The following is a 13,812-nucleotide window of genomic DNA, read 5'->3' as shown; positions in this document are numbered from 1 at the left end:
AAAAGATCTCCCATGTTCATGGATCAGTAGAACCAATATTGTGAAAATGCCTATACTATCAAAAGTGATCTATATGTTCAATGAAATGCCCAACGAAATTCCAATGACATTCTTCACAGAGGTAGAAAAATCAATCCTAAAGTTCACATGGAAGCACAAAAGACCTTCAATAGCCAAAGCAATCTTGACCAAAAAGAACAACACTGATTTCGATAAAACAAAATTTGTAACCCAGGTGTGGTGGTTCATACGTGTAATTTCAGCACTGGGGAGGCAGGAGGATCATGAGTTCAAGGCCAGCCTGGGCCTACATAGTGAGATTGTGTCTCAAAAAATATATAAAACCATCACCATACTTCTCTGCCCTTTCTTTACATTGACACTCAAAAACAAAAACAAAACCTGCTCACTTCAGTCAGCTCTATAACCCGGTCAATTACTTTACACCCCTTTCCAAGCCTAAGAGCCAGCATCTAACATTTCTGTAATACTGCAACTTAAAACATCTCACGATTACTTAACACTGAACTTATATAGCCCCGAAGCTATTTTTACACATATAAAACAAAATCATATACGATAGCTTACAGTGATGTAGAAGATCTTCCCAATCTTAACAAACTTATGAGGGAAGGAAGACAAACAGTAATTTGAGCTTTAGAGAAAGACAAAAGGTGATTCTTGTATCCAACATCAGAAATAACCAGTGTTCAAACACAAGAACTGAGAGGAGGTCATTTCATTGACATAAACCCCCTGCTCAATTTTAAACTTCAAGGTAAGAGAAAGTGGCTGTCGAGGGAATCTTTGAGATTACCTATGAATAAGCTCCACCCACCCTTCAGTTAACAGATGAAGAGAAGCTATGGGATCTGCATTTTAAAATATGACTTTAAGTATTCAAAAGTAAAAATGTCTTGGAAGACTGAAGAAGTATTGCTCAGCAGTATTGCTCAACAGGGTTTTTTGGTATTGTCGATGCTGATTTTGCAGGGCCTTGTACATGTTAGGCAAGCAGGAAATCACTGTGCCACTGAGCTCCAATCCCAGGAGCAAGATGTTTAATGTTATCATTACTGTTCGATACTAAATGAAACCCTGACCCCACAAATACACAGAAACTACCTGTTCTCATGTGTGGGAATCCAAATTACAGAAGCAAAAGACCAAACGCAGGAAGATGTTCATCACAGAATTCTTTATCATGGCAAAATCATGAAAACATCTTTAACATCCGTAACAGGAAAACACGTAATTATCAGTGTGCAGAATACTAAAGACACGGCTTTGCAGGCAGAAGTATCGGGACTCAGATACCAACTTTTCTACTTGACAGCTGTGAGACCTTTCCCAAGGCACTCAATTTTGCAACTTAGTTTTCTCATCTGTAGAGTGGACGTTTATTACTATCTTCATTACAGATTGCATATAAAAATACATGTGAAAGAGCTTGGCACAGTGCCTGTAACTCTGTGACTGTTCTATAAATACCACTTTTATTGGCCACTATTAATACTACAAATTCATTCCCTGAAATATTATATATTTTAAATAATGGTTATGGGAAAACCTGTATTGGTATGGAAAGTTCTCCAACACACGGTTAGGTTAAAAATGCAAGTTGAAAGAAATAGGTAGTATGATCCTGCTTATGTGTAAAAAATAAAATTATAGGCCAGGAGCAGTGGCTCACATCTGTAATCCTAGCTACTCAGGATTCGGAAATTAGGAAGATCCCAGTTGGAGGCCAGTTCCAGCAAAAAGTTATTGAAATCTCATCTCAAATAAGGGAGGTATAGCAGTGCAAGTCTGTGATTCCAGCTAGGTGGAAGGTGTAGAAAGGAGGATTGCAGTCCAAGGCTGGCCCTGGGCTAACACATGAAAGCCTATCTGAAAAATGACTTAAGTAAAAAAGGCTGGGATGTGGCTTGAGAGGTACCTCCCTAGTAAGTGTGAGGCCCTGAATTCAAACCTCAGAAGCACAAAAAATGAAGAAAAAAAAAAAAAAAACCCAAACCTATACACACATAGACAAATGTAGAAATACTAAAAATGTGAGAAAACTTACTTTATATAACTCTACGTTGTTTGAGAACAAAAATGTATTTTAAGTAATTTTTTAAAAACTAAAGTGATTTAAACATAATGTGGGAACAGAGAAAAATGTAATATCAAGGGAGAACATCAAAAGTCGCACATATGCCACAGGTATACTGAACAAAGGATGAGCCACAGAGACACATTGGAGAGAAATAACCAAATTATACTAGTGGGTCTCAATGTGTATTCTGGTCTCAAATCCAAATTGTTTCATCAAAAAGCTTTTTATTGTAAATGAATCCAAAATTTGACCTCTACTTTAAAATTATCTTCACTTGTGTTCGCAAGATAAAGTTAATTTTTTAAAGCTTAAAACAAAAATTTTCCTTGCCTCACTTAGCTCTCTGGTCAGTATCATCTTTCCTACAGTCATTTTCCCTGCCTGTTCTTCTATATGGATTAAATACTATCCAGAAGCCAAAGCACTGACCTACACATGGAAGTTACTAAACATCACATATGGAAAAGCCTATCAGATAGAACTTCCATATAATTCGATTAATTAATGTTACCACAATACTATCTTGATATGGAGAAAACTCAGAATGCAAAAACCAACAATGATCAATTAGGGCAACAGAAAAAACCTTATGGGGGAAGGAGGGATAAAGGAGAATAGTAGAGGGAGTGAATTCAAGTGCCATATATTTGATACATTGTAAGAACTTTTGTAAATGCAATGTACCCCCAACCCAGCACAATAAAAAAAAAAAAACTTGTATTTTCAAATAATTTAACAGAATAGTTATAAAGTTCAAAAAGAAACATTAAAACTATTCTAAAGACATTACTTTACAGTTTCTAAGCAATTTCATGTTGTTTTTCTGACAATTCACTTAAGAAGGTGTATGATGTGATTCATTACTGTTTTGAATAACTTCTGAATCTTGCCTACCTATAGAACAATGAGTCATACTCCCAGTCCTCTATCTTCACATATAAGTCGTTTTTCACTATCCCACATCAGGTATTAATTTTCAGACAATCTACTAAGAGCAATCATATTTCTTATCCCCGCAGAGATCTATGATCTCTTTTGTACCTCATCCTAACAGACAGGCAGAGAGAGGCATCAGTTCTTTATCACAGACAACTCAGGAAGATCAAAGATCTTTCCAAAGATGGCAAAATTAAGTACTAAAACAGCAGTGCATCCAGGAGGTGGTCAGAAACTCCATGAAGAGTGGCTAAAGGCGGGTAGGGAAGGCATGGGACCATACACAGGTACACTCATACCCTAAATACAAATTCTGTCATCAGGCACATGAAGGGCTGTCATATAAAGGAATGGGATTTGTTAAAAACAAAGGCAACTCAACACTCACTCAACAAACATTTACCGATTATCTACTCTATGCCTATGCTTCGGAATACTAGTGATGCAAAGATGAGTAAAACAAGCACCAATCCTCAGGACATTAAGACTAGTAGAGGAAACAAGAAAATAATATAGGATGAAAAGTACTCAGGAAGCTATGGGAGCACAGAGAATGAATAACTAGAAACTCGGGGGGATGAGATGATGAGTTTCAGAAGTGGACAGTTTGGGAAGTGGCTCTAACAGGAAGAAAGAGGTTGTGGGTGTGCCTCAAAGTGTTAGAGCACCTGCCTAGCAAGGGCCTGAGTTCAAACCTCAGTGTGGTCACAAAAAACACCCAGGAAGAAATAACAGCATGTGAAAAAGCAGGGAGGCAATTCATCTGGAGTGGGGAAACACAAGGTACACATTACCGGTAACAAGAGAGGAGTGTTTACATTGGAGTTGGGAGAAGCGGTAAAAAACACAAAGGGTCTCACAATCTCCATGCCAAGGGGTTTAGACTCTAATACCAAGCTATGGAACACTCCTAAGAAATTTTAAGTAAAGTGCCATGATTAGAAAAAAAGTTTCAGAAAGCTCATTCCAACAGGACAGACTTCTAAAGGGTTAACAGAGCAGACAAAGAGATTTACTGTACAGCCATTATTGCTAGTCCAGGTGGGGATAAATATGAAAAGATATAGCTTCAAGAAATACCTACTGATGATGGAAATGAAGGAAAGAGGAGGTCCTCTAGATCTCAATTTGGACAAGTGGATGAACAGTGATAGCCAAGGCAGGTAACATAGAGAAACAAATCCATGTACTCATTCCAACAATGTGAGGAGTCTCGGCCAGGAATTGATTTGTTATTGTTGGAGAAAGGGGATGAGGGAAGCAGGAGGAAAGAGGAGTGAAAATGAGTTTGCCTTTGAACCTGGACAATGTAAGGTGCCTAGTCAGTGAAGGGTAACGAGAGGTATGTGAAGAGTAGGCTAGGAGAGTCATTTGCTGACACAGAATTCAGTAACTTTAGAAAAAACACTATTCAGTGAGTGGGTGAAAGAAAAACCTAAAAAGCAAATGAAGAATCCATGAGAGAAGTGAGTGGTGAATCAAGTGTCATGTTGATGTGACAAATGCAAGGGAAGAGGAAAAAGTCCAAGAAGAGTGGACTTATTACGTTAAATGCTTTGCATAAAGCAAACTTCTCTAACAGAAGTTATTCAAAAGAGGAATGAATCACACCAGCAAGTAAAAGTTCGTGCAGACGCTATGGGATCTTCAGTGAAGGACGTCCCCTCTGAATTGAGGGGACCTGCAATGCACAGGGTGCTTGGTCAAATCATCTTCCTCAAGGTCCCTAAAAATCTTTTCAGAAATCTGCCCTATCCTTCTCCCTCCCTAAAAGCAGATTGTGGGCTGGCTCATTTCCAACCCTCCACCACTGCTGACCACTTTCTATCACCAGCCCTCACTCTCTTTTACCCTCTATCTCCGCATGTCCATATGTCTACCCTAAGCTGGAAAAACACTCATTTATCCTGTGATCCCATACTTCAATTTTTCTCCACCTTTTGCTACCGAACATGTCCTCTCTCCCAGCACTCTCACAAAAGACTTTAGTCTACCACTCTACAAAAACAAAAAATAAGACCACTGACAAATGGCATCAGGTTTACTGACAGCTCCTTCCAGCTGCTATTGAATCAGTTCTCCTTTCCCTTGAGCTCTTCCACAGCTCCTGACAGAAACTGACTAGCCTCTACTTACTGCAGTTTTTTTACTTTTGTAATGCGACAGAGCAGTCAAGAAAATCAAAAGACCTGTGTTCTAGACCCAACTACACCGCTAATTAGCTATGAGCCTCCCCACCTCCACCCATCACCCTTCAGATCTCACTTCTGTTACCCTGACACAGATGAGATTAAGTCGCTCCAGCATACAATTTCTCAAAACCTATTTTCCTTTATAGTGCTTATCACAGCTACTTAATTATATAATTAGTTAAATGGCTAGCTCTCCTGCATGAAGGTAGAGAACACATGCCTTGCACCTCGGCAGTAAAAAAAAAATAAAAACCCACTGATTGAGCTGATATCGGAACAGATGGTAAGATCGTGTCCTAAGAGTCTGCTTACATTACCTTTACTAACCTAATAAAATTGCCAGCACTTATTTGCTTACAAAATTACTGACAAACTTTAAACAGAAACTTCACCTAATACCTCAAACACACATATGACAATCTATATATAAATTTACATATAACATTAAACAAGAGGAGGAACTTGTTTTCCAAAACAGTTACATTTCCCTTGCCCATCTCCACGAAAAGTGAGAGATCAGTTACATACATTTCAGGTTCAAAAGGTGTGTCCTAAAGTCTGTATAAGGGAATGTTCAAGTACACACTACGACACAGTGATGCTAATTTGACATTAACACTTTGCTTATGTAGCTGTTTATATAATACACACTTCAGTTTTAAAGGTATTCTTTACCCAGTGGCAAAAGTCATGAGCTATACATCTACAGATATATGTACATACATACGTATACATGTCCACATTTCCTAAGAAAACCAAGTTTATCAGCCAAATTACACTGAAATGAGATTTCAAGCATTATTTCCTATTATCCAGGGAACAAGTGCTGACACCCCAATTACATGTTGCTATTGTGCCTGACCACATGACTTTCAATGTGCAAATTCACATCTCACGAAAGTGAAAGTTTCGTCAAGTTTTATGATCCCACACCTTGGTCAAACAATGTTAACAGAGTACATGCTAATTCGCCCTTCAACTGCTGTGTGTCCGCTCCTCAACTATATGGGAAGGCTGGGCGTTTTCTTAATTGGCCCCCTGAAACAGGAACAGGAATGCAGGTGATTCCAGTAATCCATGAAATGCAAAAAAAAAAAAAAAAAAAAAAAAAAAGCTGTGAGGTTCAGAATATTTCTGCATTGCCACTTGAAAATAATGTGCAAGGACTTCAAGTCAGAAGGGTGGACAATTCCCTAGGTCAAGGGTGGCCAGCAGGCTGTAAATACAGTTGTAATCCTCAGGAAGGAAGCCTTTCATAACGGAAACACTAAAAGACCGAATAATCACTTGGAGCCGCTCTCCTGGGCGTCCTCATGGCTAAGTCAACAACACGGATCGCGGGGGTCCGGGGGGGGGGCGTGACACCCCCGCCCTCCCGCACACTCCAGTCCCTGCGCGGAGACTCCCGACACCGGGCAGCTCTTCCTGGGGACATCAAAAGCTGGGTGCGCCCCCCCCCGTGTCCCTTACGACTGGGAGACCGGGCCTAGGGAGCGCAAGCCCCCTCCTCCTTCCTTTGCTAAGAATTAATGAATCGGCCGCGCGATTGTTTATTTAATGAGGTGTGCAGTGGCCTCTACTGGTGCTTGTGTGAGCACAAGAATGTCCCACTCTTACAAGTGGGATGCGCCTGGGGGAGGGGAAGGCGGCGAGGGGTGAACCTGCCTCCGCCTACAAAGCGCAGAACCGGACACGGGACCCCCCCGGCCCTGCCCGGGGCGGCGTCCCCTCCCCTGCCCCCGCTCCCGCCAGCCCGCCCGCTCTCACCACGAGAACCCCCCACCACCACCTTCCACCTCGGCGGGAGAGCCGAGGCCGAGAAGTTCCCGCACGTTTCCTCCGGGACCTAAACAAAAACCCCGCAGCCGCCCGGTGCCGCGCCCCGCGCCCCGCGCCCGACCCCCGCCGCGCCCCCGCGCCCCGCGCCCCGCGCTTACCTGCGGACTGCGGCGGGGAGCCGCTTCTGGCCGCCGCGGCCGGGCGCCCGAGCAGCAGCAGCAGCAAGAAGCAGCAGAGCCAGGAGGAGGAGGAGGAGGAGGAGGTGCCGCGGAGCCGCCGGGCTCCCAGCTCCGCCGCCATCTCTTCCCCGCAAGCGAGTGGCGGCGGCGGCGGCGGCGACACGGAGCGCTCGCCTCCTTCCCTCCGCGCGCCTCGGCCGGTCTTTCGCTGCGGGCTCGGCTCCCGCCGCCGCCGCCGCCGCCGCCGCCGCTTCAGCCCGGCCCGGCCCGGCCCGCGCGGCCCCTCTCACGGGAGGGGAGACTCGGGGGCGCCTCCTTCCTGCAATGGGGGGGCTGGGGGGCGGAGAGGGAAGGAGAGCAGAAAGGGGCGTCAGGACATCCCGGGGCCGGAGAGGGAGGAGGAAGCAGGGGGCGGCTCGGTCTCCAGGTTCCAGGCGCCGCCACCCGCCGCCGACTCCGGCTCCACACACCACACACACCAGCGCGAGGGGGGCGGAGACGGCGGGCGGCGGGGTGGGGGCGGGACCGGAGGGGCGCGCGCACGGCGCAGGCGCGCGCGCGCGCCTCACTCCTCCGCTCTCCCTCCCCGTCCCACCCCGCCCCCTCGCCGCGCCGCGCCGCGCCGCGCTTCCCGCTCCAATCCCGGCGGCCGCCTCGCGGGCCGTGGCGCGAGAGCCAGCGGCCGGCCCGCTCCCCTCCCCCTCGGCTCCTGCTCGAAGCCGCGGACGGACGCGAGGCGCGCGCCGGGCTCCGCGGCTGCTGCTGGCGTCAGGGAAACCCCGGAGAAGCGGATCCTCCTCCCGTCCCTCGCCGCGGGGGGAAATCCACCTCCCCTCACCTCCGCGGACGCCTCCGGGTGCGAAGACCTGAGAGCCTGGGGCGCCGGGAGCCCAGGCTGATCCCGGAGGCCCGAGCGGCGCGCGCCTCTGCTCAGCCCGGGCCCGGGGCCTCTATATAGGGCCTCGGAGGAAGCTGAATGGCCTCCGGGAGGAAGCCTGGGTGCGCAAGGGTCGGCGCGGGGATTTATGTGCTCGCCAAAAACAATAGCGAGCCCGCCCGGCGCTAGCGGGGATCTGGCGCGGCTCCCGTGGGAGGACGGGGCGGAGCGCGCCGCGCTGACCTCGGCTTCCAGGGAACCGGCCCCGGACAAAGGTGCCCGATGTCCCCCACCGCCCCCATCCGGCCTGCGCGGGGCCCGGGCGCGCCCCGTGACTCCCCTGGGATAACTCTGGGTGCAGCCGTCCCCCTTCCTGCGCCCTTCACCTGCGGGCCACTGGCACCGCTGCACCTGGGGGCCGGTTTTAAACCCCTTGGTGATGGTGAGGCTGCCCCGAGCTACCCAAAGTTAGGAGAAAGCGGTTTGCACTTAGCTCCCCTGCGGGCGAGATGTGGATCGCGTCAGGAGCTGCGCCCATGGAAAATTTTTTAAACATCTCTTTGTATAGAGAGCTACGTTTGGTCGCTGTTACCAGCTGGACTTGTTACTCACTCTTCTTTATGGTCAATAACCAAGATGCCTGGCTTTCTACACGAAAATGGCTGTTATTCTAAATGCCCTATGCCTTCTCTAGTTACTTTCTTCAGATATTTTTATTTTATCCCCAAGTGCCAAAATAAACAAGATAAGGCGTGGATTAATATTGTCAGGGAAGAGCTCAGGAATTTCACATAAACCCTTAAATCACCAAAAACAGTAAAATTAGGAACCTTAGGCCCAATTCTCTGAAACAATTAACTTTTAAAAAAGCAAGCACGGGCTCTTTGTTTTCCACTAGGGGAAACAATTAAAATAGCTTTTTGTTTTGGTTAGAGTTACTAAGCAGAAAAAAATATTTCCTAAATACCTCTGATTGACCTGCTAAATTAGAAGTAGATTAGTTCCCAATTACTTCACAAGTATTTGCTTAATTAACCTTCAATAATCACATCGTTATTCAGTTTCGGAGATAATTAATGAGAAAGCTCTTTGGAAACTATAAATTGCCTTGCAAATGTTAATTTTCGGCTTTTTTAAGGCTGGATTTTTTTCATTACATTAAATGTGTAATATAACTTCTAAAGTGCAGCTTCCATCTATTTCCAAGTTTTGAAAAACATGAATTGTGGCAAATGGCACCTTTATTCTTGTATGACTTCCCATGAACTGTCTCATTATCAACCTGCACTGTATATTAAGTTTATATTAAAATTTTAAAGCACTTTCTGTAAAATAAGGTGACTAAATCGTGTATCTCTGACTTGTGATTAAATCAAACTTTTCATAGAAGTCAGTTTAAAAAACCACTAGTAGGTGGAGCCTCAGATAAAAAGTTACAGATGCTAAATCGGCTCCAGAGTAAGGTTGGAAAGTAGCTCAGCCACATCAGTTTAGATTCTTTACATCATGTCAGTGTTACTCTCATCCCCTTTTTAAAATCATTTGGCATCATTAAACTCTCCTTTGTTTAGTAAGGCATAGCTGAGAAAAGTTTTGGGTTTTTTTTTTTTTTTTAACGGCATCTCATTCTTCATTCTCATTGTCCAGAACAAGATTTTCACAAATACCCACTCCACAACTACACTGCTAAGCAACATATTTTTATGTAAGTCTAAACTGTTCATCTATGAAAAGTTATTAAACCATCGCTGAAATTAACACTTTTTTTCATCTAAGTAAAGTTAGAAAATGAGGCCCATGTTCAAGGAGTGCGCACAAAGAAACTTTACAGCAAAGAAAACAGTGTGGCCATTGTATGTTAGTGTAAGTTATCAGAGTGCAGGCCAAAAATAACTAGACCAAATATTCTTGTGAAATTTATTCTAAGTGTATTTTGATAGGAAAAAAATTAAAGCCCATGAATATAAAACTTGGTAGGAATCTTCTCTGAAGTAAAAGGATTATTTTTTTCCAGCATTAGAGAGGCAATAGAATACTTTAATGAGATTCTGCAGCTGATGATGCTTGGCTGAACCCCAGTCTCCAAGATAGAAGCAAGCTAGCACCTGACTAGCAGACCCCAGGGTAGAACCCTTCCTACTTCCAGCAGATTTCAACTAGAAGTTACCCATGCCTTCAGAACACGATTTTCATCTGCACAGACGTTGGTATTTTTACATTTGCCCTTTCTATTCCACTAGGTAAGAATTTTTTTTCTCTCCCTCTTTCGAAAACCACCTGTTTTAGGGAGCCATCTCTGATTAATCCTAATTTAAAATGACATGTACTCCTTAAGGATAAAACCTGCACAATATTAATTTTGTTTGATATGTGCAGCTTAGTAATCACATCTCTTTTGTCCAGGAACAATCTACTAATTCAACAGATATTGCTGAGAACCTATTTTTACCAGGTATTGTGCTGGATACTGGGATAACAGAATTATTGGTTCACATTCATTTAATATTTATAAAGCACTTACAGTATCTTGGGTCCTGCCCTATGTTAAGAAAACACAATGATGAGCCTGATTGCCAAAAGTTCCCAGTCTAGCAGAAAACATAAACAATTATAACACAGAAGTGTGAAGACTGTTAGGTTAAGGAATGATAAGGAGTGTGGGAAAACATAGTAAGAGCATCTAACCTAACTAAATTCGGGGTAGGGGTGGGGGTTAGGGAATTATAGAAAGAAGAAGCATTGGCCTCTAAACTAATGGCTGAAGCTAGGTCCCAGTTAGCCACTCCTTCAGTGGGAATTGATCTCAGAATTACATTTTAGAAGAATCACTTGGGCTACTTTTTGGAGTGTAGGTTGGAAGGAGACAAGACCAAGAAAACCAGTTCTGGTTGTCACAGTAGTCTAGGGAGAAGATAATGGTGGCCTGGAGGGAATTAAGAGAAATGAACAGATAAGAAAGATTAGGAGATAGGGCAGATAGAAACAGCAGGATTGAGAGGGAAGGGGGAGGAATTGGGGTGACTCAGATTTCAGCTTGGGCAGTTGAACGAAGGTGGCACATTCACTGAGGGGAACAAGGAGGAGCAAACAGATTTTGAACAAGTCAGATTTAAAATTCCTATTGGACATCCAAGTACAAATATCATTAAACTATTAGCTATATGGTCTGGAGTTTAGCAGGGAGATAGGACTGGAGAGATGAACCATTGGCGTATATGCCTGGGTATAAGGTGAGTCTCCATTTTTCTAACTAAAATCCACCCTTTCAATAAAATTTTGTGACCAAGTTGTATATATAAACTTTTGGAGGTATAACTGAAACAATCAGGGCTCCATTACATTTACTGCATTAATTTAATTTTACTTACTTCAAATTATATATTATGAACCTATACCTTTCAAAACAATTTTAGTGAAACTCCTCAGACTGTCTGTCATCACTAGAGTCACTTTTGAGTCTCTGTTGTGCTCTACCACTTAAGCCATGCCCCCAACCCTTTTGCTTTAGTTATTTTTCCTGTAGGTGTTTTTTTCTGCAATCCTCCCAATCTCTGCCTCCCAAGTAGCTGGAATTACAGATGTGAGCCACCACCCCAGCCTCACCTAAGTTTTTGACTCTATCTTTGATGCTGGCACTGGGAATTTTATTCCAAGCCACAAGTATCTAATCACACTACATCATCCTGCTTGCTTTTAAAGCAATATGATTGCTTAAATGGGACTTTTAAAGACCCGTTGACAAGGACATCCAACACTTGCAAGTGTGAAGGTATTTTCCTCGAAGTAATTTCCAAATCTGTGTTAAATTTATTTCCTTCCTTCCCAATCCTGTCAGGTGGTTTCTACTTGACCACTGAATGAGATCATTTTGTGCTGATGTGTATCCCACCAAAAGACTTTGTTCAAAATCACTGAAAGAACCCAGTAATATGAAGGATGTTTCAAGGGTTCAAGTGTAAGATGGCCCCCTCTTTTCTGAGGAATTATTGGGGGAGGAGGGCTCTATCTTATATTTGATATATACAGTAATACCAAGATTGTAGTTTGAAATTGCTACTGGAGAGTTTAAGAGGAAAGAAGACTGGAAATCAGGACTGAAGAGTGAGGCCTAAGACCCATCTAGAGGAACAGCCATGTGTTGAAGGTAAAAAGAAACTTGCAGAGAAACAAGCAGACATGTAAAAACAATCCCAGGAACACATGGTGTCACAGCAGCCAAGAAAGTGTTTCTGGAATATAGGAGTTATTATTTCTATCACGTGGTACTGAAAGTTCAAGTAAGTTAAGACCTGAAAACCACCCATTGAACTTAGCGATGAGGTAGGAGGTCAAGGGCGTTACCAAGTACAGTTGCAGCAGAGAGTGAGGCTGGTGGCAGTGGCTTTGTACTGGGTATGAACAACTTCTTCAAGAAGTCTACTTGTGGGGTGACTTTGGACGTCCGCACAGGCTGGTAGTAGAGGGTGTTTAGTCTCTGGCCCGATAAGAGTATTCTAGCTTTTCGGACCACAGACCTTTGCTGCAAACATGCTCCGCCAGATCGTCAGCCAGGCTAAGAAACATCCGAGTTTGATCCCCCTCTTCGTGTTTATTGGCGCTGGAGGTACAGGAGCAGCACTGTATATGATGCGTCTGGCATTGTTCAATCCAGATGTCAGTTGGGACAGGAAGAATAACCCAGAACCCTGGAACAAAGTGGGTCCCAATGAGCAATACAAGTTCTACTCAGTGAATGTGGACTACAGCAAACTGAAGAAAGAAGGCCCAGACTTCTAAGTCAAATGCCTCACTATAAAGCTGCTTAAAATGAAGGTCTTTCAGAAGCCATCTGCACAATTTTCCACAGAAACAGGAAATATTTCTCCTCTGAATGCATGATATCATGTTCATTTGTTGGATTTATTACACTGAATAATAAATCTCTGAAACTTGATGTGTGTCACTGATTAATGCTAAAAGTCTGCTCTGAACTTTATAATGAGGATGTGGAAAATAAATTTAGAATTTATAGAATTTCTGTAATTTCCTTGTATTTGTGTAATTGAAAATGAAACTTTAAGCTGCTTAAATAAAACTTTGATTTTGTGTGCAAAAAAAAAAAAAAAAAAAGAAGTCTACTTGTAATTGAAAGACAAAGTGGGTAAGCCTAGAATGTTAGGAGGGGAGTGGGTTTAAATGCTGATGTAAGGAAAAAATAAAGGGAAGTGTTAAAGATCTGAGAGAGAGAGACGATAAGTAATTGATAGCTTTAGAAACAGTGCAGTAGATAATTTGACAATTGTGATTCACAAGATCCATGATTACCTGACCTCAGTAGTTTCAGGTGACTGGCAGCAGGCTAAAGGACTTCACAGCACAAAGTTACACCCTGGCTTTGTGGTTTCCGGGCACTTTTCAGCTGTATTTGAGCATGTTTGGTTCTCACAGCATCTTAATGAAGACTAAAATAAAAGACATCCTCATACTTGCCACCTACTCCCCTAAAATTCTGTTCTCAAAGGACACACGATTAGGTCCCAACAGATAGCAGTCAAAACAAGGCACCCCAGCTTTCCCACAAGATTGACTGGCAGGAACGTGGTTGCAAGCAAGGGAAACCCAACACAATATACTATCTTAAGCAGAAAGACGTTTTACTAGAAGGACAGGGATGCAGCTGGGCCTCAGGAATGGAACTGGAGGCTGAAGAACCTGGAAAGAACCCAGAAGTTCTTTTGTAGTCTCTTGTCTCTGCCTCTCTGGGAATAT

At 43.7% G+C, this 13,812-nt stretch overlaps 2 protein-coding genes across 6 annotated transcripts in view; one reads left to right on the top strand and one right to left on the bottom strand.

Moving 5' to 3' along the window:
* The window catches only part of Neo1 (neogenin 1), a 199,572-nt gene extending 192,167 nt beyond the window's left edge, over positions 1-7,405 (bottom strand). For 2 of the 5 annotated variants that reach the window (XM_074062063.1, XM_074062065.1), the window contains exon 1: positions 7,167-7,404. In XM_074062063.1, the coding sequence (XP_073918164.1) occupies positions 7,167-7,308 (142 nt within the window). In that variant the 5' untranslated portion in view covers positions 7,309-7,404. Of the gene's footprint in view, positions 1-7,166 lie in introns of all 5 variants that reach the window. The other 3 variants (XM_074062073.1, XM_074062068.1, XM_074062067.1) reach the window with 3 other exon arrangements.
* A 5,072-nt stretch (positions 7,406-12,477) lies between these two features.
* Positions 12,478-13,077, top strand: LOC109687643 (cytochrome c oxidase subunit NDUFA4). The gene has a single exon (XM_020165612.2). The coding sequence runs from the start codon at positions 12,592-12,594 to the stop codon at positions 12,838-12,840; it is 249 nt and encodes an 82-aa protein (XP_020021201.1). The 5' UTR covers positions 12,478-12,591; the 3' UTR covers positions 12,841-13,077.
* The last annotated feature ends 735 nt before the right edge of the window (positions 13,078-13,812 follow it).

This window comes from Castor canadensis, chromosome 19 (genome assembly GCF_047511655.1).
Source record: "Castor canadensis chromosome 19, mCasCan1.hap1v2, whole genome shotgun sequence".
NCBI lineage: Eukaryota > Metazoa > Chordata > Mammalia > Rodentia > Castoridae > Castor > Castor canadensis.
This window is presented reverse-complemented; position numbering and strand designations above follow the sequence as displayed.